Source organism: Lissotriton vulgaris, chromosome 9, assembly GCF_964263255.1.
Source record: "Lissotriton vulgaris chromosome 9, aLisVul1.2, whole genome shotgun sequence".
Taxonomy (NCBI): Eukaryota; Metazoa; Chordata; class Amphibia; order Caudata; family Salamandridae; genus Lissotriton; species Lissotriton vulgaris.
The window spans coordinates 1021971824-1021997407 of record NC_141697.1 but is presented as its reverse complement, the minus strand read 5'-3'; the positions used below and the strand labels follow the sequence as shown (position 1 = coordinate 1021997407).

Genomic DNA, 25584 nt, shown 5'->3' with positions numbered 1-25584 from the left:
ATTGGACAATAATATACTGATTTGTTAAATCCTTTTTTATACTAAAATAACAAGCTAGATAATTGAAAGCAGTCCGACTACCAGTTGCTTCATTCCACCATCGATTTTAAATACTGAAATTCTGTGTCTATGCCAGCTCCTGACTAACTGGCTGCCAAAGGCCTCTCTATGTTTAATCAAAAGGAGACTAGCTCATGTATTACGAAAATACCAAAAGTAAAGGACTCAAGTATGTTTCGTCGGGGGGTAGGAACACCTGGTAAGTGCGCTCATGAAGCCCTCACCCACCAACCTAGTTGGTGGCATCCTTCATCATCGGGCCCACCCAGTGACACCTAGTGTGTCCCGAGTGTGCTTCGACGCCTGATTACAGCGGAGCAGGTATGTCGCTGAGTGTGCAGTGAAGAGTGTTGAAGTGATTTTAAAACGGTTTGGCGGGGGTCCCAGTACCCAAGGGTAAATTAAACTTTAATACCTGGGCCTCCGTCAGCGGTTAAAGATAAGACTGTTGGATGTTAGAGGCGAGTTACGACCTCCCACATCCAGTGGTGGGTCAACATGTTTCAGCCAGTGCCTTATGAATATGCTGGCTTTCTTCAGGACCTATATTAAAAATGTGAGTGTGATTAAACTAGTGGGTGTGTAATTCAGACTGTGTATACACGCCCTAAAGTGTTTATCTATGTGTGAGAGGGGGGATTCCCTTCTCAAAAACACGCTAGTTTTAGCAGTTTTGGCTTCAAAGTAGAGAAGTGGCAAGGGGTTGACCAGCTTTTTGGGGCAGAGCCTGCTCTTGACCTGTAGTGCAGAGCTTTCCAAACTGTGTCTGGACACGTTACTGTGTCGCCTGCCATGTGTTGGTGTGTCGCGCAACAATGAAGTCTGCGGGCAGATTAGTGCTCTAGTATTCTAATATGCATGAACGTCGTAAATGATAAATGTTAATTACATAAAATACAGTATGGCTCTAGTGACGTGTCCCAATTGCACCCTATTTTCCATGGTGTGGTTTTATTTGCATCTTGCACACATTACCGTTCAATAAAAGCACTCGGAAATTAATTTTATTATGCTAATAAGCAGGACGATCTGCGCATGTCAGACACAGTTCGCAGAGGCAGGAGACGACCGTGCCCGCAAAGCCTTGTTCCCTTTGCCATGCGCGTTGAACATTGAATGCGCAGTTAGTCCACGGAGCCGCCTCTGCCATCCCAGGCACTCGGTATGGCGCACATTAAATGGAAGAGGCAGCCCGGAGACGAGGAGCACTGCCCGGAGGTAAAGTCTGTTCAGAACTTTTCAAATGACATGCTGGTAGCGGGAAGGTAGTTTCACCAACTTCAGACTGCCGAGTATGTGGTGCCAAAAGTTTGAAGCAAGTCTGGTGGAACTTCATACTAATGCAAACTGGCATCGTTTAAAAATGCCGGTAGTTAAGCAAAGGTGGGCATTCATCACACTTCAGCATTTTCATTTTATATGCATAAATTTGAAGATGAACCGGGGATAAAATACCGTTTATTTCATTCAATCCGTGACACACCAGATGGCAACACTGAACCATGCAAACACATTATTATACATTTTATATATCACGTTTAGTTCAAAGATAGCTTGAAAATGTGCTTTTTAAATAGGGAAAAGTTTACTGAAAATCGTACGAGAAATACTGCGCTCTGCCCTTTGGTTGCCTAAAGCAAAAAGAAGAGAACAAGATTAACGTTTTTAAGTTAAGGGTGTAGATTAGAAATTTAAAAAAATGCAGCTTTGCGTTATGGGAGCTATAATTTATGATGCTGTCTTCAAGGTGCAGATAATAATTTTGAGGTTGTGTTTTAAGCTTTCATGAATAGATTGTTAATTTAAAAAAACGTACAAAGGTTAGGGCCAGTAGAAGTATACATGTATGTGGCTGCAGTGTTGAGCAAGGAGGTACGGTCCTACCTTCACCTTGTCCTTGATTCCTAATCCGCCTGTACAAAGCCAACCCTTAACTCCCATTCCAGTTACTACTAGAAAAACCTGAAAGGAGATGCTTTTGACAGATTTATTGATTAGGAAGGGGGGGTCAAATCACGAAGGTACCATAAAAATGCATTTCCAGCCTAAAACTCAAGCCATGGTTTGCCTTTTAAACGCCCAAAGCTCGTACATTTGTGGGCATTCTCAAAATCCAATCAATAACTCTCTCACCCTGGTAATGATCAGAGACTTATATCAGCCAAGAAATGAGGTAACTCCTTCCAGGATGGGAAGGGAAATTAACCATCCTCCAATTTAATAGGAGTACACAACAGGCCTTTCTCCACAGGAGATGAAATGTAACTCAGCACCCATTCACCAACCTACTTTTATAGATTCCCATTTACTACTTTCTTTTTTAATTGGTCCATATATTTATAATTGAGTACTGTAAAAGGTTAAATGATGGTGTGACTGAGTTCTTGGAGTGACACTGCATACTGGTAAATGCTTTGTCCGTGCATGAGGGCCAAAGTGTTGTAATATGATGGTGAATGTCAGATGGTGGTTATGAACATGTACCATTGCAAGTGTCTGATGCAGGATGGTAAGTGTGTTGGTTTATAATGGTGCATGTGTGGGCATTTGATGCTGGAGTAGGGATGTATGTTGGCGGGTGTGAGCATATAAAATTAGCCATGTATTTGTCCGTTAAGTAGTGTGAAGTCATATACCGGTGACTATGCCGATTTGTAATGGTGGTTGGGCAGTCCTACATCATGTTGTGTGGATAGATGTTTTATGGGGGATGTGTTATCTTTCAATGGTGGGTTTGTCAACATATATGGCTGACTGTGAGGACATTTAAGAGATGTTGGAGGTGTTGGAATATAAAGTAGTTAATGTTTTACATTGTGTCTAATGTTATATTACATTACTCTGATGGTGAGAAGGCTGGGTGCCTGGCATGACAGTTAAGGATCAATTAGTATGGTGGGGTTGGGCACATGAGGTAAAGGTAGCCCATTTCCTCATTAATTGTACGCCTTGTTAATTTTTATGGCAAAGTCACTGTTAATATATTAGTCAGCCTTAACGCCCATTCAACTTAAGGGTTTTTAGGGAACTTACAGGAGTTTTGTTGTGATGTGGTATGGGTGGGTGTATGGTGGTGTGTGGAGTATATGATCGTTGGTTGTGTTGATACATGGTGTTCTTTGTGTGGCTGTATGAAGGGGGTGTTGGCATAACCTTCTCCCAGTTTTGCCAGTCACTGTCTTTGTTAGAACAGATTCACAATTGCTTTATTAACCTTCCTGCTTTCTCAAATATGCTGGATAATGCACCATTTGCCCACTAATTTTTCAAAATGTTCTTGTGGGTGAGAACCCCACCCCCAACCCTCTTTAGGTGGTTCAGGCTTGCTCGCTCGCTATACTGCATTACCGTGTCGCAAAATGATGCATGTCAAAAAAGTGTGTCACCAACATGAAAAGTTTGGAAAGCTGTGCTGTAGTGCCTCCTTCGCATACCTCTCTCATTCTCTCTTGATACGCATTCAAAGGCCTCTCTATGACAGCCATAAGAACTCTCTAAATATTCATGAGAAAATAATTCTTGAAATGATCTCAATTGACCAGCCCGCTTTAGTATAGTTGAGCTATAAATATATTGGCTCCTACGGGTAAGAACATGTTTACCCATCTCCTTTTTACTGAGAATCGACCATAGGGCACCAACCTAAATGGCTTGATAGAGAATAGGAAATGGCCAGAGATGAGCAGAGATAATTAAACTTGAAGTCTGTGCATCTGATTTCGTTTTTCCTATCACTTTCGTTTTTTTTTAGTATTGATTGATTTTGCCCCTTTTTACAGCCTCTTTAACCTCATCATCAAAACTTCAGTTTTAATGAGAACCTTTTCAATAACTTGCAGGGAAATGGGTTCCTGTTTCCCAAAATGTTCTATTTATGTTGTTAGTCAAGCTTTTCCAAGCAAAGGTGCTTAAAATGAATTTAAAAAAAACACTTTAAACCAGTCCTTTGTTTGTCAAGAGTAAATTCGGATGTGAATGGTTTATTCAATAAATAGCTCAATTCTTCTTTTTTTACATTTTGTAGCACAAATAATGGCAATCAGTACTAGCTTATATCTAAAGTTGTCCACTGTAAACCGTGCAGAACATGTCAATCTTCCCATTAGGCACATCTTGCAAATATACTTGCACAAACACGTAGTAAAATCCAGGCTAGTATTACATATTCCATTGCTGCAAAGCAAGTAGCTGCTATCCATGGGGCATCTACGAATGGCAACTGTGCTTAGCCAATAATAGCACAAGTGGTGTAAAACCTGTATCATCAAGTGGAATTCGTTTAACATAACCCAGTAGACCTATATCTGGCCTCATTTCCACTCTTTTGTCAGTTATGGTAGAAATAGTGGAACGTTTCTTGACACAAATCAAGGATGGGAGGGTTATCACGACCCAGAGTGATGCATTAACTCTTCATGACATCATGGGAAAATATACGGTTATGGTAGATCTATCGTTTTCTGTGTATTCCGGGTAAAATAAGCTCTCTAAAACGTGCAGTGAACCAGCTTATTTTTTAAAGTTCATAGAATAATTTTTGGCTGAGAAAAGCAATTACACCATTTAACATCTCTGATGTGAGAACCCATGCCTAACTCCCAGGCATGTCTACTATTATTAGTGCTGGTCTCTTTTTAAATAGATATCGCCTTGTATTGCCTAGATACCCATCTGTCATTAGATCTGATTATTTGAATCACTGGTATGAGCTCTGCTGGTTCTTAAGGGAATTCCTGTATCACCTCACAGATTGTGTCTCTCAACCTAATGCAAGTAAACGCATCCAGGGGTGTGGTTTTGCATGTAGAATTATATTGCTTAATAATAGAGAATATACCCTCCATTTAGAGATGGAGTAACTTGGTGAGTACAGCTGCAGAGAGTGTTTACATCACTCCATGTTATTTGGTGAGCATGCAAATCTGATTGTGCGCTAGGAAGGGTCGCCGGAAAGTATAACTAACATTGGCATAGCCTATAGGTCTCTCCTTTGGGACCGTGTAAGTAAAAAACAAAAAACTAAAGTGCAAGACTTCACATTTACTGTATCCTAAATACGAAGTAAAATCAAACGTGAAGACTTCATTTTTTTTACTTTCAAGGTCCCAAAGGTGAGACCTATTGGCTATGCCAATGCTTGTTTTCGGACTGCAGTGACCGCAGGCACATCGATGTGCGCCTGCTTACTTCTCACTAGTGGAAAAGGTACGGCATGACGTCATGCCAGGTGAGGGTTGCACACCGATGTGAGTGTGCTCACACTGTTCACTTCTCACTAGTGGAGAAGTTACGGCATGAGGTCATGCCAGTTTAACGTTGTAGGAGAAGGGAAATCCTTTAAAGAGTCATTTTCTCTCTGGATTTCCCTTCTCTTTTTGAAACTCAGGACCAGCAACATCGTGGTGGTGTCAGAAGGTCGTTAAGTGGAAGCGTTTTCAATATTATGTACAACAAGCCATAGTTGCTGCTTATTTGTCTCATGCAACTAACAACCATTGGCAAAGCCAATAATCCTGCCTTGTTGTAGGTATGATGTTACTTCTATCATATATCTGGATGCAATGACAGAACCCGCAAAATACAAGTCGGATGTCACACTATGCTGAACACAGATTTTTAGCATATGTGCTTTTAAGCCACACCCTTAATTGCCTCTTTGAGAGACCCCACAGTTTTTTCATCCCACTTAAAGCCTTGGCTAGGAGCAAGAAATTAAGGACAACATCTCGCTTCCTAGATCTGGGCATGATAACCGCAAAACGCATGATAACAAAGGGGTGGAAAAGGCCAGAACTGCCATCAATAGGGGCATTGAGTCACTCTCTAATGGTGTGGGCTAGAGCAGAAGCCTCTGCGCTCTGCATAGAAGATATTCGGGGGCTCTGCAAAATCCTATTACCACAACACTGGGACACCATGCGGACGTTACAGCTCATTTCCCTGATGGAGATCTTGTGCCGGAGGGAGTATGCAGCCAAAAGGTCCTCATGGGGAACAATGAGTCTGGGGGATAGCCCTGGCTCCTCAGTCACAAGAGCTGGGGCTTCACTTCAGGCGGTAGGGGCTTAACAGAGCTGTGGTAGGAGGGAGCCAGTAGGGTTAGTTCAAACACACTTCTCCCGCTCACGCACTCCCAATTTTCGATCTGCATACGCCAATTGCAGTGCGCCCCTCTATACACAAACATTCCGAACTATTTCCTTTACTGCACACGAAACATAGGGTACAACCTGGAACCTCTACAGGCCATAAGGAGCACTTTCCAAGACGCCACACTTTTGGCATAAAGCCATGGGTGACTTAAGGGTAACCGCGTAGCAGAGAAGTTCTGCATTAGCTAGAGATGTCATTATATTAAACTGCTCAAAGGTTGTTCTTTTTCTTACCCCCCTTTGTTTTTGTACTATAAGACTTAATCGTTTTTTCTAATAAATTGTTACTCAGCCATAGCATTGAAAGGGATAGTGACATACGCCGGACATGGCAACCCCATCGATGTGACTTCTTGCTGGCCAGTAATTGCACCAAAATAATACTGTTTATACTGTTCTCCTCTGCATTATGCAATATGTATGCTACTGTACTTGTACTGCAGTAAAATTAAACCCATTAAACAGATGGTTAAAAAAGAATTGTGGGATGCAAAGGCACAGTCTTTGACGGGTATCCCCACACCGTGGGGTAGCTTGGTTGGCAAAGAGAACTGTATTTGTTGCGATCCTTTGTTGGGCGTGTTCGGTGTTGTGTGTAAGTGATGCGAGGGAAAGATGCTTTTATGTTGTCTTGGAGTCTCTGCCTAGCAGTGGGATTGAGGAGGATGCGTTGGATATAAAAGCACAAGCTACAACTGTAATTAGCTGCTGGTTCTAATCTCCTCTGCAGCTCCTGTGCTATGTTTAGTGGTTTCTATTTTGCTAGAAGCAGAAGGCAGAGGCCAGGATTAACCGTGGTGGTGTGCTATAGGTCGCCCTGTTGGAGTAGGGGGCTGCTGGGCTAAATCATTAAGGCGGCTTTTCATCAACAACACTGAGGGGCAGAGCGGTACGGAGCCGGCAGACACCACAAAAACGAGGTGAATCGAGAAGGCTCGGCAGTTCATATCAGAAGAATTTGCATAAGACAGACGCTCTGAATGCAAAAAAATGATGCCAAAGTGGGCGAGTGGAAGTTGGTGACGTGAGCTGTAGCCATGAGCCTTTTTAAAGGCAAACAGGCCAAGCTCTGCATAAGTGCCAAGAGGACAAGCAACTGGTGAACACTGCACCAGAAATACCACATAACAATCCGTGCTCGATCCAGTCACCTAACCAAGATGAAAGGGTCAACGAACCGCACTGCCCGTTTCAGCAGGACTGGTAACTCTGGACCCTGGACTGACTGTTTTTGGAGCTTTCATTAAGATACATCCGAATGATTCTGCGAGTGGAGAAAATAAAGGGAACAACATCCACCGGATCATGCCTTGGGGATGTAACCTCCCACAAGCACGTTTCAAATGAAAAGATAAACATCAACCGCTTCTGCTTGCAGGAGCTCCCAGCGAAGGAATAGAACGGTGGAAAGTTCTCAAGGCATGAATGAAAATACGTTGCAGAGCAGAGACAACTGGCTCTCTAATTCATGTTTATTCAGGTAAGTGCCTCGAACAACCGGCTGCCAGGACACACTTCACCAGCTGCCCCAACTCTCAACCCGAACACTTCACCCAGGGCACAAGTCCTATAACCAGCACAAGCGCCTTGCGTGGCAGCAGGGGGGAGGAGGAGGGTCTGCGAGATTTACTTGTGGGAGCGATAATTGCTACCATATGGCACCGCTCGCTTCGCAAGTGAATCGCCACACGTGCACGCGTTGCCATTGCATGCACGTTTTTGGCTGAAAAGCCAAAGCTACAACTAAAGGTCTCTTTTGCCTATGCAGCACATGCTCGCTGTGTAGGCAAGACCTAAAAAGAGTCCCTGGTCCTTCTGTAAACAGCTGTCCAAGTCCAGCTAGTAGAGATCACTGTGACTATTTCCATTCTGGGTCTCGGCAAACTCCTTGGTAAGAGGGAGGTCAGTGGGGTGTCCTCAGTTTGTTACCTCTCAGGAGCAAAAAAGGGTAATTTGGCATCCGGGTGGTACCAATACCTTACAACACGGCACTGTGCCGCTAAAAAAGAAATTTCTAGATCTGGTACCTCCAAACTCTTTCTTGTATGGAAGCGTTTTGACTTCCAGCAAACAGGGAATTGTTGGTTTCCCCAAATCAATGTGGTGAAAGGTGTTCTTCCGGACGGAAACCTGCTCGTGTTTAGAAGGCAAGGTATATTGTGAAGTGATACAAGATCTCAGGGAGGGCTACCATTTTTAAAAGTGCCACACAGCCATTGGTAGATAGGAGCAATTTAACCCAAGTGTCAATCTGGACTATAATTCGCCTGTATCGTGGATCTGGTGTATCTGCATAGAACCACTCCCAAATATGTAACTAGCTGCCCCTCCAATGAGTAGAATACTTGATAGTAATCTTTGCTGTTGTCTTTGTAATAGAAAGTATTCCAACTTTTCCCAGTTATAGGTTTTACCAGAAAATCTGCCAAATGTTATCACCATTATTAGGGTAGGGAAGTTATTGAATGGTATCTAGAAAAATGAATAATCTGCTTATGGGGGTACACGCCTGAAGGCATTGTGTGCCAACAAGCTTCCTTGCCTATTGCATCATAATATATGGCTCTAAAGGAAGGGCGGTATGCCCAACATACACATAAAAACGGACCTCATCCACATTTGAGCTACTAAGCTAGGCATCCAACTTGATGGATGCACTAAATCGGGCCGGAGGAGCCTGCTAATAGTCAGCCCTAGAAACAATATTTGCTAGTGGAGAAATGCAGATACTCTGAGATGTCCTTCTATTTTGTATAATTGGGCGTATTCCAGCAATTCCCCACTATTGATGGAAGAAGAGGAATGCTCAGTCATTGATAGTGTCTTTTCATCATTACCATGCTTTTTAGAGAATTTTAACGGTTCCATTTGCCTGTCTGAGTTGGTATTACGTTTTGCAGTGTATAACATTGCATATTTTATTCTTCCAGAGTGAAGGGCTCATTTGGCATCTGCATATTTACATCTAGTCTTATGTACTGCTGTAGTGAAATCCGGATAAATTGCAATGGTAGCACCTTGATGTTGTAATGGGCTCTTTCTCCATCAGCACCTGAGGTATTGTTCCCAGGCTGTCCATATTTGGTGGATTTGATCACTCCCACAATTGATATACTATTGCCCCAGGAGCGCGTCTCCAACGCTTCCTTTTTTGCTGCAGTAGTAGTCATATGTTTGGCTATTTGCAACAGCTTTTCCGAGGAACTGAGTCATTCTCCAAATTGGAAACCAGCACCATCAACCCTTACGCTGTGACGGTCTATACATTCTGTAAGATAACCCAGGCGAGATGTGACCTCGTCAATTTTACTGTCAATGGACTGGCCTTGAGTTCCATGAGGGTCGCTGTTGTATCTCCAATAGTGTTTTGCTGGTCTGAAGCACCCTCGACCACTGCTGGAGGAGTCCCTGTGCATCTCAACTGTTTGCGCTGTTCGAAAAGAAATGGCTCCATTTCTACTTGTTTGTTTTTATGTGAACAGAGTGCAATTTAAAAGATTAGTTTACATACAATTATGGCTCTTCAGTTAATCTGCTTTCTGATCTTTTAATTTCCTTTACCAATTATTTGGTTTCCCAACTACTACTTACCTTTTAAATTGGCTTTTATACTGAACTGCATTTGAAAATGAACAGTGTGGCCCAGAATATCTTTCATTTCCACTTTAACCTGCAGTGTTGCACAGTAGAGAACGCACTGCATGGGTAATGAAAACCACCTAACTATTAGAGGCACCCACAGCCCCCATCCCCCCCCCCCCCCCCCCCCCCCCCCCCCAACCTGGCAAAACATGACAGGGTGATGGAGCAGGCAGGAAAAAAGCTGCATACGTTAAATGACCGCAGGAGTGGTGTACATCAGTGTTAATTGTGCGATACCTAACAGCAAACTCCAACTCGGTCAGTTACTATATATAACGTTTATTAAAATATAATAATGATTTGTTTTTTAAACTAAACCACCCAGCAAACTGCTCGCGCTCCATCAGTTTCAGAACATCTACAAGAAGTGAATAATCCATAACGAAACAGTATTAGAACGCTTTATAATAAGTGGCAACAAATATGCAATAGAAAAACCATATCCCCATACAAAACCAATGTAAGTAAACATTTTGTCCGTTTTATCAGTGTGTCTTTTTTGCATGTGTAGACAGTTGCTGATAATATTCCTTTCAAATTCTGCAACAGGCAACAAAAGTGAATTGTGGGGTTCTATTTCATATACATCTTTGCCTGGAATACTTCTGATTAGTTTACTTTATTTTTCCTGGGCTATTTCTTTATCTTGGTTAATGTTTAACCGTGAACACAACCCAAGACATGAAAACTTGGAATATTTTTACATTTAGAGCACTGCCTTCAGCCCTGCTAGTTTAACTGTAGTCGTACTAATATTGTGCGCTCTCTGATTTGCAATTTTGGGTTAAAATATCTGGCCTAATTGAGATCTTGGAGCAAGGCAATCTATAATGGTGCAGACTGCAAACATATATCAAACCGATTAGATTTCAGATTCCTCAATGTAGGTTTTAGCTGTAAATCAGTCAATGTAATGTGGTTAAACAACCTTCGAGGTCCTTGATCTCGGCCTGAACTTGGGTGAGCACCCTCCAACTTCTGCAGTATGGTTGAAATTCTCTGATCTGTGCCCTCTAGTGTGGTGCTCTGTTCAGCCTCTTCCTGGCTTCCAAAGTGTTTATCAGCTTGAACTGTATATTGTCTTCTTTACGTAGGCGCCTCAGTATTTTTTTTCTGTAGAGTGCACTAGCCTATCTCTTGCATCCCCACATTGATCACCTGTTTGGGATATCGGATTGTCTAAACTCAGTTTAGTTAGCAGTGTGCTGGTTTAGCCGATCAAGGAATCTTGATTACTTGGACATCATTATAGTTGTATGTATAAGCTCAGTAGGACAACCAAGCTGCTCTCGTACTGCAGGGCTCGGCAACTGATTTGCTTTCTCAACTGCAGTGTTAAAAATGTTTTCTAACTACACTTTTCAGCACATTGGCCACAGGTCTAAGTAATATGTTAAGTAAAGCAGGAGTCTCCAAGTCCAGCATTCAGTGTGGTTGTAAGTAGCATAGCTTAAGCATGCTGGACACACCCTGTGCAGCGGCCTGCACTGTAAAATAATCCACTTTTTTCCACCAGTACATCACATCAAGTAAGATACCAACCTGTACTACTTTTTCGAATGCAAGGAAATTACCACAAGACTTGCCACTCCAGCAGCGTACATAGCAAGCAATAAGGAGCAAAGAGCAAGCAAAAGGAGCAAAGGTTGCTGAAAAATAGCATTCGTACTGGTGTGGCTCCAGTTCCACGTCTAGAGGCTCCAGTATACTCTCAGTACATCCATTTGGCATGGCAAATTATAGGGACACATACAGAAGAAGTCTTGCAGAAACACAGCCCCCAGAATTTACAAAGTATCGACTGGCAGTGGTCTATCAATTTTCTCTGTGGTAGATTTAGACCAGTCTCTGTGTGGGGAGATTAACATGATCAATAGTCTCCTTCCTTTCAATATTTGCCAAACAGGACCACTATGCTCACTGCTGCCTCTGACACCTTTACAGGTGCTGTGGCATTTGGGCTGTAAGCAAAATGCCAGATCCAGATTGTGCGAACACCTGTTGTATAACATTTTAGGACCCTAGTGTAATTTTCCCGATTCATGCCCTTATATAGGTATAAATCACCATATCCTTATATAGGCATAAAAATCAATCAGAACCATATTTAGACATAGCCCATGCAGTCCAAATACGGCATGGCTACTTCCACTAGTTCCGAAAATCCACAACGATTTCTTGGAAAACTGGTGGAGTTTTCAAAGAACAGACACTTTGATGACATTATTATGTCCACCTTTACGTCAAACTCTGCACCTTCATGGTATAAATATGCCCACGCCTGCCCTAGCAAACACACAGTGGTTTGGAGCAGTTCGACTCTTTACTTGCCCGACGCATCCTGCTGCAGCAAGTCCCGAATGAAGCTGACCCTCCTGCAGACGCACTGAAAGAGACACTGTCTTTTCTCTTGCCGAGAAATCCAGCTCCAGTGTTTCCAAGCTCCCCTTGCAGGGTGTTGGGAAATAGAGTCCTGAGACTGACCTCCTTCATTCTAAACCAAGGTACGGAGCTGACTAGACCCTAAGAGAAATCTTGGATAAATTCTTGGCAAAAGAATACTAAACTTATGCTACACCACACTTACTACTTCCGTCGTACTAGACTTAGGTTAGGTAAATCGGGGTAGGCGTATTTTAGAAGCACCAGTTGAGTACTTTTAGTCTTCATTTATTCATGTATGTATTTTATGGCTTAGAAATCATACCATGCTTTTACAGTATTATTTTATAATACTCTTCTTGCTGTACGCATTATACCTTACAGCCAGTATTACGATTGTAGCAGTTCATTTCTTCTGCATGAGAAAGATGACTGTTCAATAAATACTTTTTATTGAAAACACCCGTCTCTCTATTTCTCTGCACCTCTGGTAAAAACGAATCATGCACGAATGAGTAAAATATCTATCTATTTTTTCCACGACTCTGAAGATCAGTTTTATCTTGGGGAAACAAAGTTGTCATGTTTATGCGGTTATCAGAAACTAATCCCTTCTTGTTCATTCGAGAAAGTTTCTAGTGACCTCTGAGCTAGCTGGCACTCACAATTAAGTTTAATATATTCGATAGAGACCTAGTAGACATAAGTCCTACGTCAAATCTATAGGATATATTATTCCAATGCGCAGAGCCTATTGGGAATCTAGGAACTACACCACACACCTGCTAGGCCACCTCTGATAATACTACCTTATTTGTTCTGCTTCACTGATGCAGCTTCTTTTAGCGTTTTTTACAAAATAGTGGTGAAAAGAGGTAGCACTGAGGAGGAGGCAGAGACCTTCTTTAATAACCAGTCTCTGTACTCGAAGCAGCGAAAGGAGAATCAGATTTGATGTCTGGACATGTGTTTATCAAATAAGTACCACTATGCCGTGAGCACCCTACCTCTGCGCTACAGGTGCAACAACATTTGGGCAGGTGAATTTATTCAAGATTTTTTGTAGTTCTAGGTGTTTGTCTGAAAATTCATCATTGAAATTAGATTTGAAACTGTGTGTAGAATTACAATTTACTCAGTGTGCTGAGCGATGGTGTTTTCATAACTAAAAAATCAATAAACAGATTGCTTAAAAATCATTGAATTTAGACACCCAACAGGTATACAAAAGGTCTTGTTGACGCTTTTTTCCACAATGGAATACTGTAGCCCAAAAGCCCAATGGAGGGGAAAGAGTTGATTACCTTCTTCAGTGGCTAGCACTGGGAATAGTTACTTATGTAAGTGGCGGCAAGACGATACTGGTATATTAGAGGCTTAAATATCAAATAACTTATTTATCCACAACTGCTTTTTAACGTATTAAGGTTTACAGCAGAACGTGTGTGAAGGGGATAAGGTGATGACTAGTGCTTATAATCACAGATTCTTTTTCATTGACTTGAATACCAAAGTAGATATTCAGGTATGTAGGCTTTGGCTCTTTCTTTCTGAGCCTCAAACACAGTGCCTTATTCTTCTCAGTGATGTTTTGCAGCAGCTCTTTAAACTCCATTAAACTGCCTTTTCAGTTTTCCTAGCTCAGTGTTGAACCATTTGTTGGTGGCTTTGAGACGCTGCTTTGGTTTCCTCACTTTGAAGGGTCCGTTTTTCAAGGGAAATGTGATGTTTTTAATTTGTTTTTCTCAATTGCTTTGGTATCGATAATTGCAGTGAGTGAATGGCTCTGCTGTTTTGTATTGATTCTACATTCTGCTTTTTAATCATCACAAAGAAGTGTGTTTTAATCATTCCTAGTCCGGGGCCATGGACTGCACAACTATTTGGTGCAAAGTACTCAATTAATGGACCGACTAAGTCTGAAGATGGATTAGTAAATTAAACAATGTTTTTGAGTCCAGGATGTTATGCTACGTTTACTGGGCATTGTCAACTTGACTTGGATTGTTTTTAACGTAATCCTTTTTTACTACCCACAACTTGATGGCACGAAGGTCTGCAAGTGTACGGAAATGTCTATCATAACTTCCAGAAATGTTCATTATTATCCTGCGACTTAGTATATTGCTGCAATGATGAAGGAACTATCTGGGTTCAGTGTCGGGCATTTTAAAAATGTAGTTTGAACTGATGAACGTTTCCGATAGGTTGTTATGTTTAAGTGTATATTGGTGTCATAGAATGCAAATCTAAACAGATGACCTAGCTATGTACTTTACATGGAAGACCTGAAATTAGTATGGGATGGGAATATATTTTAATCATGTCCAATATTTTGGAGACTGCAAATGAGTGGTTAGGGCTTCATTGTATATCTCGAGTCTGGTGGAGATTTGTAGATCTTAACCCCTTCGATGCGTGTGACAAGGTCAACTCGTCATGGGCGTTACCTGCGCTGTGCGTGTGACGAGTTGACCTTGTCACGTAACGCGGGATTTTTGAAATCTCAGCACTCAGCGGGAAAACCGCTAGTGCGCATGCGGTTAATCGGTGACTAATAAGTGCTCCTACAAGTGATGAGTTTATAAACTGTTTCAGTGAGATAGGGTTGTCGCCCCAGATCTTCAGGGCATGGTGTGACAAAGCTGATATGGCTGTTTCTTGTCTTTATTGAATTAAGGCATGGTGGTGTTGTAACTCCTTGTCCTTTGTCTGCCAGAGGTGGTTAAATTATGGAGCAGGTATGTTTGTGTGCTATTTTTAAATATCTATAGAACGGGTAAGAGGAGGGCTTATAGCTGGAACTTAGTTATTGAATATATTTTACTAAGCATGAGCGTAGAACGCACTTCACCGGGAAGACTGAGTGTGGACACCGAAGTCCAGGAGTGAGTTGTCCTGGGCTTTCACAATTCTGTTGTGCAATTCAGGAACATCACGTTTTAGTTTGTGTGAAAGTGAACAGTGACCTAATGCCGTTTTAAGTTCCTGAAACTGATTTTATCTGGTGCTGTCGACAGTTAAAATGAAGTTAAAAAAATTGAGTGAATGCAATATCCGCACAGGAGATTGGGTACATTTATCCTGACCTATGTGAAGGATTGTTTTGACTATATTGGGCAATGGTGCAAGCTCCCCTCTGTTGAAGGACATTGTCACGGGTATAGCCTTTGTATGTAGTGGTCTTAAAATAGAGGTTGTGTTGTGGGCGGAAGTCTGCCTTTAAAAGTAGTTTGAAGGTGTTATTATTGTCTCCTTTTGTGTTACCAATATTTAATCTGGTCTAGTCAGTCTCTGTAAAGTTTAGGTTGAAGGCCTTGCAATAGTCAGTAGCCTTGGGAATGACTGGGTTTGGAAGAGGAATGACGATGTTTGATATCTGTGAAAATTGCTATGCTTTCGTTCGAGGCTTCTGGGATGTGTTCACATGCAATAGGTTACTTTCACTGGAGTGAATTGGGTGATTTCAGCAGAATAGACTGATTTAAGTCTTTTCACCGCCTTCCTGGTCCTAATCAGTGTAGAATCATTTGCATTTAGCGACATTGACTTACCAAAGTACAGAGAGGATTTATTTTGTGGAGGCATGGGGCATCCTTTTGACTTTAATGGTAACGTTTTATCTCTTAGTGTTCATGCTGGTTGAATCGTGGTTTACAGGATGATGCCCTGTTTTTTGGTCGTAACGAAGGGAGTCTTTGAAGGTTCTTAGTAATGGTGTTTTTAGTTAATGCAAGTTAGTGTGACAGGGAGTTTAGTGTGGTGAAGTAGTCTTAGTACAAAGGGGCCAGAGCTGCAAATACGTAATGACATAAGGCAAAAGGAGTATGTTGATGAATGGTTCTGGTAATGTGGGTTAGTTTAGGGGTGGTGTGTGATAATTAGTGTACAACGGAGGTCGAAGACCTTTTATTTTCTTGGTTGATTAAGTTCTAGAGACTTTCAATCTCGGAGGAAGATATTGTTTAAATGTTTGGTAAATGGTCCGGTGTGTGGGTTCTTTTGCATGTAAGGGAACCTTTCAGGTGATGAGCAGCAGGAAGTTAAAGTTTGTGAGTTCTTGGAACGTCCAGGATTTAGACTACTTGTGGATGCCTGCTTTTATGTCTTATTCTTTGTGCTGTATGCAGTATCCTAAGTGGAAGATGATGTAAGGGATTGTGAAGGCAAGTCCGGTTTCAGTGATGAGACTAAGTTGACATTTTATTTCCACAACATGAAATATTAAGTTGTGTGTTGGTGCACATGTGGCCAAGGGCATTAAAAGGTGGTGGGTTGTCGGTGGGGGAAATTGGGGTGTGATTAAGGTTAAGCTTTGAGCTACTTGGATGTTTGTTTCAGGTGTGTTTAGATGAGGTAAATGTACTTGCAGATAATCTAAATGGAGCCCATTTATCTGGAAAATACAGCATTGACTCAGTTCTCCAGGACCTAAGCTTGATACCCCTGATCAACAGCTAGGATTAATCTTGGAGGACTATTATTGCTGGATATGACGTGTGTCCCACCTTACAGTCGTTTCATTGAAAGTTTAATTTGAAAGGGAACCATGTACAATTTGAGTTCCTTGTATTCTGCTTTGAAAAAACTGAATTTCATTATGAAATGTTTTGTCTTTTGCAGCCCATGAAGAACACCATGCATTTGAAGGTGGACGTTCAAGGCATTAACTGTACCTTCCAACGAATAAACTTTACTTTGCCATCTTCTTGAGCAAATTCTACACAGAAGGGAGGGTTGCTTGATGGACGTTTAGCTGGAGCACTATGCTTGTCATTTTTAGATATTTTTTAAATACCTTCTGATTAAATATTTGGGCAATTAGTACTCAAAGTAAAAAATATTGTATATATATTTCTAAAGCAATTTTTTTAGACCTCCAAATTTCCCTTTTCTGTATGATCTGGACAATTTATTTGTTGCTGCAATGTCTTTTAGTCCATTTGTATATGACGTTTCAATCGGGTATAAGCCTTCCAGATGTTATGTTAATTGTACTGTCTTTAAAGCTAAATGCAAATATGCACAAACATGAAATGCTGCTTTTTTATAAACTTGCTGTACATATAGAAGTAATGGTTTGGTTAAACACACTCAAATTTTTTTTTAAACATTCCCATCATGTGGAGAAGCTGTCTGTGACTGCCTTGGTCCCAGTAAAGGAAAAAAATGCACTGCATTTTTTTAAATTAATCTTTTATTGCACTGACAATAGCACACATACTGTAAATTATTGCCGGGTACTAACGTAAAGCTAAAGATTGTAAATTGGTCAATTTCACTTCAGGGGAAAATAATAGTGGGCGACTTCCTTGTGCCATTTCTCCCGTAGCATTCATGCTTTTTGACTTGGAGGACTTTATTCCTTTAGCACATTACGTTTTTTGGCCACTGTATTTGACAATTTTATTTGGTGAACTATTTCAGTTGAAATGTCGTCACAATCATGATTTCCCTACTTTTTTCCTACATGTTTTTAGTAAACCACCTATCTGTACCTTTGTAGTTATTTTTTTTTTGTATACGCAGTATTTAGATCTGAAAGCACCTTAAGCAATGCGAGTCATTTTAAGTCCAAGCAGCAGAACTACCCAATATAAGTAGACTGTGTCAGGCGGCCAAAAAAAAAAGGCTAGATGTGCGAATAGGTCCAAAATCTGAAACTTGCAGTAAATGTGACTTTTTGAAGCCTTTTCTGAGTTTTCAGCTCACCTCTTCCAGTTACTCTTCCCTATACTTCAAAGTAGGACTTGAAGTAAGAGGGGGACGTGCGTTAATGACTCTGCTAAAGGAAGAGCTGCTACCATGGGTGGAACTCTATGAAAGGTGTTTCTGTTGAGGAAGAAAGTGTAAGGGTGTGTGTCGGGGATGCACAGATAATTCATAGTCTTGTATGTTTAGAAGCAGGAAAACTGCATTGCCAGATCCTCGTTGAAGTGGATCTAAACATGGTTTCGTTTTGGCAAATTAGATTTATGTGCCTGTTTTATTAGGGCTGCCAAACTTAAGATGAGCATCTTGGTAGCACTGCTGCTTTCAGAAAGGGTCTGAGTAAATTTCCAGTAGAACTGTGAACGTGTACAATGTTAAACTTTGAGTGCATTTTGTCCTTATTTTGGGAGCTGTCCATAGGTTTTATTCTTCTAGTACCAAAGATTATTGGTTTAGTTGCCTTTCAAAGATGCTGCGAAGCACTTGTTCATGTTTGCACCCGACTGAATAGTTTTGTTTCTGGGAGCCCTAGCCTGCACGGATTATTTAATTGAATTGAAAACCGGAACCTCTCTACTCAAAATCACATGCTAAAGAGGGCTTTTGGTGCTTTCATTTGGAAACATTGAGGTTGCACTGATTTCCACTCATTTGTAGCAGAAAGGCAAGCATTTACATTGAGTCCGTTTTTAAATAGTTTATATTTTCAGCTGTATTTAAACATTAACCAAGTGTGCTTTTCACTTCAATCATGAAAGGTATTTTGTGAAGAATGCTTTGCTTCAGTAATACTCAGGGCCCTGTTTTAAACAAACTCCTGTTTTGTTATTTCTGGAAAGAAAACATTTTGGAATGGAGAGCCATCCATTACTGAGGTTTAAGTGTTGCAGACCGCCTTTGCCAGGTCTGTTTCAGTGAAAATGCACAAAATGTCCGGATCAGTTGAACCTTTGTGGATGATCACTACTTAAAAACTAGATCACAGATATAAATCTTATTTTATGCAAGCATACCTAATGTTTTCTGTCATGTTACAATGGAATATGGTTGACTTTTATCTTTATCAGATTTGTGCCTTGTGTGTTATAAAGAGTAAAACTAGTTTAGAAATGTGTTCAGTTTGAACGTCTTATTTAAATAAATTCTATATATGCCAAAACAGTTTTCTTTATTGTTTCTGCGGTTCCAGTTAAGGTATTTTGAATAAAGCATTTGTGCATTGAACACCTATAAGCTGTGTACACTATTTCAGTAAATTCCATCACACCATATGTGAAATCTGAATTATTATTTGTCATTCTGTTTTCTTAAACTCCGTTATAATGCTCAATGCAAGAACTCCGATAGCCAGCTTGACAAACTCTTCTCCATAGACTCAAGAAGATCTGCAAATCACCCATTAAGAAAGCAAAATTATACTATTAATTGAACTGAACTACCAAAAATGGAAGTGTGAAAGGTCTGTGTGGTAAGGGTAAGGGTCAAAGATAATGGGGAAAAGGGCGCTAGAATCAGAATATTTCTCCACAGTGCCCCTTATGAATAATTTCTTTGCACAGCAGCATCATTGGTAACCGGTCAGAATGGGGATGATGAGCAGGAGAGACCAAGACAGAAAGAGAAGACAAGAGACCAAGAAAGTTGTTCGCTACCAGGAAATAGGCGTCCAGAGAGGGAGCAAATGAAAGAACCTGTTGTGCTCTATTGTGAAAAAAAAGTACTACGATGTTTGAGTTGGTTATTCATATAGCTCTTTAAGTCATCATAGGGTCCTGTCCCATTTCTGAGGATGGTACCGGACAGGAGAGATGGAAAAAAAGAACATGAGAGAGGAAACAAGAGAAAATAGGATTGATTGAAAAAGAGGTGTTTCCTTCCCATAAATATAATTCTCTGAACAAAGAAACCATTCTTTATGTGTAGATGGCATTAGGCATCTGGCCAAAAGGTAAGGAGTAAAGGAAGTTAGAAACTGGATGCAAAAGGCAACAGGAAGGAACAAGAGGTTGAAAAGATAGTAGTTGGTATGATGGTTGACAGAGTGGAATCAGGGACTGGTTGAGTTCTAAAGAAGAGTGCAATATTCAATAGATACTAGTGGAGGCAAGAGTCAGACTGCCTACCCATTCAGTTTCAACAGCCAGATCTGTCATAAGTCTGATCCGTATATTTAAATTTAGGCAAACTACCCACAGCTAAAGAGGGAGCAGGAGGGAGAATGTAAGGGTTTTCCAGGTTAGAGATGTCCGTTGTTTATCAGTGCCTTAAGGAGGAAATAGAGTGTTTACCTATCGGGTAAGGCAGTGCTTGAAATGGAAAATACTAAATGAGAGTATTTACTGTCTTGAAGTATCCACTTCCTGCTTATAGTTGGTATTTAACCTCTGCGGAAGGAGATTGGTATTGCCAAGCCCGTCTCAAGAGCCTACTGTACTTTCTGCAGAAGCAGTAATTTAGTATGCCTAAAACTGACACCCTTCTATGTTGATAGCATTTACTTATAAAAAACCTTTTTAAATTGTACTTATAAACTCCACCTCTCCACTTAAGTCTCTTCTGAAAATTCTGTTGAGTTGTAGCAGTTGTGTTAAATATTTACACAAAGGGTATTTCCATTTAAATTCTGCAGTTTGTGAGTCTTTTGCACGTTTGCGTATCCATTCCATGTTGTGGGGGCACCTTTGATAATCATACGGTATACTGTACTTTTTGTACCAAAAGTGGGCTGTATTTCAGGCTATCATAGTGCCCATGCCAATCACAGCCAAGAATGTTTAATAGGAGCTAAAATTGCTTTTAATGCCGTGATTTTTATTTTTTCTTCTTTAAGTCTTTGTCGAGACAATGTAATTTTGTTTGATTGTCTGGCCACAAAACTATTAAACCACTGCCTGTCTAACAATAGAGCTGCTCTGTTTGTTATTTGGATGAGAGATGAGATTACCTGCCAATGCAAGTTGAGTGCCAAGAAATTGTTCCATTTTATGTTGGTGGACTTCTTGAGGACTGTTGCTGTAGCAGTTGGTATTGCAAGAGGGTGACAAAGGAGATGACGTGGTGGTTGCTCCAGATCATTGGGATTATCCCGTTACTGTGATTAATCCAGACCGATATGAGGGTTGCTGCCATGGTGTGGCCATCTTTATGTGTAGAGCCAGACAGAGGTTGTGAGTAGTTGAGAGCCTCTAGAAAGGCCCTACATGATCTTTATTGGAGAAGATGGTTTATCAAAGTAGATGTTCACGTCAGTCTGAATGCTGTTGAGGTGGGTTAATGTCAGAGATGGCATCCAGGCAGATGTATTTATTTATTTAAAAGGTTTAATTTAGCGCTGGCTAGACCCAGCGGTATCAGAGCGCTGTACATGGGTATCAGACAATAAACTGCATGTTACAGCTTTACAAAGGTTACACAGTTATTAGAGCATGGCAATTTTACTTACAATTAAGGTTGAGACAAACAAAAAGGAAAATATAGGTAGGGAAAAAAGCTGGCAAGGGGAGATATTGCGTGGATGTATGCATGCAATTTTTTTTTGTCAAGGGACAACATTTACAGAAGAAAGAATCTAATGCAGGGGGTTTTAGTGAGAAAGGAAGTGTTCGGGACAAAGGTAGGGTAAGGAGGATGTAAGGAAGAAGAAGGTGGGGAAGGGGAGAGATTTGAGAGGATAACCTTTGAATAGATGGGGTATTGACATGGCTGGCCAACATGAGGGTTGCAATGGTAAGAAGTGGGCAAAGCAGTTGAAGTGCGGATCGTTTACCTGAGGTGGGCTAGGCCTCGATTGGCTAATCCTGCCCCATTAGCTCTAGCAATTACCACATAAAGGTTGTTGAGTACAGGACAGGTCTTAAATTGCACGAGCAGTGACACATGGTAATGTAGGTAACCGACCTGGTGGAAATTAATGTTTTGTATCTCTATTTAATTCAACTTGTATCTCACAGGAACGTCATACCATGACTGATTTCTTTCAGAATTTGTGGAAATTGCATCATCCATCTGAAAACCAATGAGAAACGCAAATAATTTTATAGTATGCAACACATGTATGTTATATCCGGCTTTTAATACCCTATATTCCTTTTTAAACAATGTTATATAAAGCATGACTGGTATAATGTTATGGAAATTTGGAGACATTTTAAACTTCTGTGCTTCATGTTTGGTTGATATTCTACAAGAAACATATGTTCGCACTATGGGGCTGTAGTATTGTTAACTGTATCTGCAGGGTTTTTTATAGTGTATACCAGACTCACGGGTGTTTAAGTGCTTTTCAGGAGCCAACATCATAGCAATGGAGCACAACTATAACTGTATAATTAGACATCAAAAGAGGGAATATTCTGTTTTCCCTTTGCAGCATAATAGACATAAAATTAGACACTTAGAATCAACATATATACAAGATTTTTTGAGGACTATATCATTGGAGTAGTACATGTTTGCCTTCACTTTGAATGTTTCAAGAGAGGGATTTGTATGTATCTCAGGGAATGGTTGGAGGGGGCTGTTTAAACAGAGTTCAAGGTTTTAGGAGCACTTCCCAAGAATGTTTGAGAAGGGATTCTTTTGTTTCTTGAACTAAGGTTGCTCCACACATGGATTCAGTTGTACACCGTGCACGTGAATCCCCAGAAATTACTGCACTTTTGAATCCTTTGTTTGGGGCTGACTTGGGGGGCATGTCTGACCGCATCCTGGAAGCCCTGATTGCTTCTGCCCGCATCTTCGCCATCTCGCACCTCACCCTGGTGGGACCACGAGTCTCAGGGTGCATCGGCCACTTTCTCCTGCCGCCGCTCACAAGAAGGAGGCACCACCATCGTGCTTAAAGTTCTGCCTCGCTCCCCGCGGTGCAGGTCGTGCCCTGGTGAAGCCCGGGCAAAGGGCAGGCCTGCCTGCGCCAGTCAGCGACTGCAAGAGGCTGGGCTGGGCCATCCCTCTTTGCTGCTTTATCGGGACACAAGCTACCTAGTCCTAGCCAACGGAACTGGTACTGTAATCATCTGGAAGGCAAGGCGGTGAGACCTAATCTCCATTCCCCCATTTCTTGCTCCTGTAGTCATTTCCCCTGGGGACTGGAATCTCGTCAACACTGCCATTAACTTGTACAGATTGCTTAATTAGTGGAGGCAACCTCCCCCAATGTGGCACGAACGAAACTGTTAAATGAGGTTTTGTGCTTTTAATTATTTACTTAGAGTTAATGACCAAGTATTGGATTGCATATTCTATTCTTTTTAGTTACTCTGTATTTCTATGGACTTTACTTCCACCACAACATTGGTCATTAAACTGCATCTGAACCAAGTTGACCTTAGCGTTGATTGCCCCTTGTGATCGGGTTGCAGATAGAGCCTTTTATGATAGGCATTCTTATCTGTTAGCCCTGCTAACCCTATGTAGATTCATACTGGGGCCTGTTCCCACCTGCACTTGCACTATTGTTTTTTACGTTTTTGTGCAGATTATCTGGCATATTGTATCTGCTCTCTGTACTTTGCCTGAGCTCCTACGTACTTTGATTTTCGCACTTCTTGTCTCCAATTAACTCTCCTTCTACCCTGAGTTTCCAAGTTAATTAGTAGTGCCCAAATGAAACCATCTATAGTACAAAAGGTAATCGCCACAAGTAAAGTAGAATGGGTAAATGAGGGTGTACAGAAAAGAACCAAAAGGCCCCTCCTTTGCCTTAATCTAACACCAAATCGACCTCTATAGATAGGATGTTGAAAAAGGCTCTTGGAGCAGTGGCTACTGAAATCGAACGGACAGACAGTTATCCTTAACCCCTAACCTGGAAATCCCTCTGGGAGATTCAGACTCCTCGCAAACCTCAGGAGTCTTGATAAACGATACACCCAGGGCCCAAACCCCAATAGCCTGTCATTAACTTTGATCAAACCAGGGTGGAATCTCTTGTACAGCCCACTATAAAAGGGAGACCTAAAATACAAGTAAAAACAGTGGCAAGAAGGAAGAAAGCCATGGGAGAGAAGATAGTTAATAGTAACACTGGGACAGGAGGACTAGTAAACAGCATTGAAACAGCCAGTGTGGGTCACTAAGCTAGTGGTGGATCTGCAAATCCAAGTAAGGGACATAGTCAAGGATGAACTTAAATCACTCGTAGAAAAGGTTGACAAACTGGCCTCACTACTTAATGACTGGACAAGTAACAGGGTGGTAGTAGATGGGAATGTAGGACCTGACACAAGACCAGGCCGCTGTGAATACCGTAAGGGCCATTCCGGCCCCCAAACACAATGATTGCCCAGCTACTCAAGTACCAAATCTAGAGACAGCAACCATCAGCCCCCACTAGAGCCAATGGAGAGAGGCCCCTCACCACCACCACTAACAGAGTAAATCCACCCCTTTACTCCAACAACCCATCAGGCAATGGCAGCCGAATAAACAATGGGTATGGGTAGACTTTCCCACACTCACAGAAGCCACTAAAGAACCCCCCCTCCCCCATTTATAAACCTACCACCGGCTTCAACTCCATATATTCTCATCCTTGTAGGTATCCCCGAGCTCCGAAGGGGCCAACATAAATCACACCAAGAACTAAAACAAAAATGCATGCAATGGCTAGCCAATCATAGGCACTTCAGGTACGACGATGCAGGAGAGATCTTAACTACACGCAGCGTTGGATGGCTAGGATGGAGGCCTAAGGACAAGCAAGGAGACTGTATAGTGATACATTTTAGAAGTCCTTGCATTCTCCAAGAAATTTGAAATAGAGGATGGGAGACAAACTGGTACTATCCAAGCCCTCCTACTGGGTTATTTCTATCCCCCAGAGAGGGTCCATCACGATATAAAGCATTATGGGTGTGGCCGAGACACGAAAACTATAGCTATAATATAGCTGCTTTGGATCACCACTGGCCCAGGCAACCAATCTTTAATATTCCCACAGCAAACAGATTTAGCAGCCTAGAAGGAGGGGATTGACTTGAAGCTCAGGCACTGCACGATGTTAGGGGAAGAAACCTGTGTGAGCATGAGCAGCTCCCCAGGAAACACCCATAAGGGCCTAAATATGACCATCTCATGCAACCAATCCCCTCTATCGAATAGCGGGACCATCACGAAAGCTGACTCTGGGCTTTGCGGGTCTCCCCTTCAATCCACCCCCCCCCCCCCCCCCCCAGTTGCCGATCAATCCAACTCTGCTGATCGCCCAAGGCTGCAAGTCTTAACTTGGAACGTAGCAGGTCTGAACAACAAGATAGATGACCCCGAATGGGGCCATTTAATCGACCAACATGAGATGTGCATGTTCCAGGAGACGTGGGCAAGAGGGGACGTCTCGAAATCGGGTTTTGCATTCTTCAATATTCCTGTAATATCTGGTGGAAAAGGGAGACCCTCAGTTGGACTAAGTACATGGGTGGGAGTTCACCTAGGCTGTTCAGCAAAACAGATAGAAACATCTTGAAATAATATTCTGTGTGTCCCCCTGCACTTCTCGCCCAAGACCTCTATAGCCCTTATAAATGTGTTCTCAAGACCAATTAGCCAGGGACAGGAGTCAAAAACACTCGAGGAACTAATGTCATTTCTACCCACCATTAAAGACAACCATACGGTGATTGATAGTGTGCTAGTGATT

General features: G+C 41.6%; 1 protein-coding gene across 1 annotated transcript in view; it reads left to right on the top strand.

Annotated features, from left to right (window-relative positions):
* EIF4E3 (eukaryotic translation initiation factor 4E family member 3) overlaps positions 1 to 19107 on the top strand; it is a 123004-nt gene extending 103897 nt beyond the window's left edge. Inside the window, exon 7 of the mRNA XM_086938916.1 lies at positions 16860 to 19107. Coding sequence (XP_086795042.1) covers positions 16860 to 16906 — 47 coding nt within the window. The 3' untranslated portion in view covers positions 16907 to 19107. The remainder of the gene's footprint in view (positions 1 to 16859) is intronic.
* Positions 19108 to 25584: the final 6477 nt, after the last annotated feature.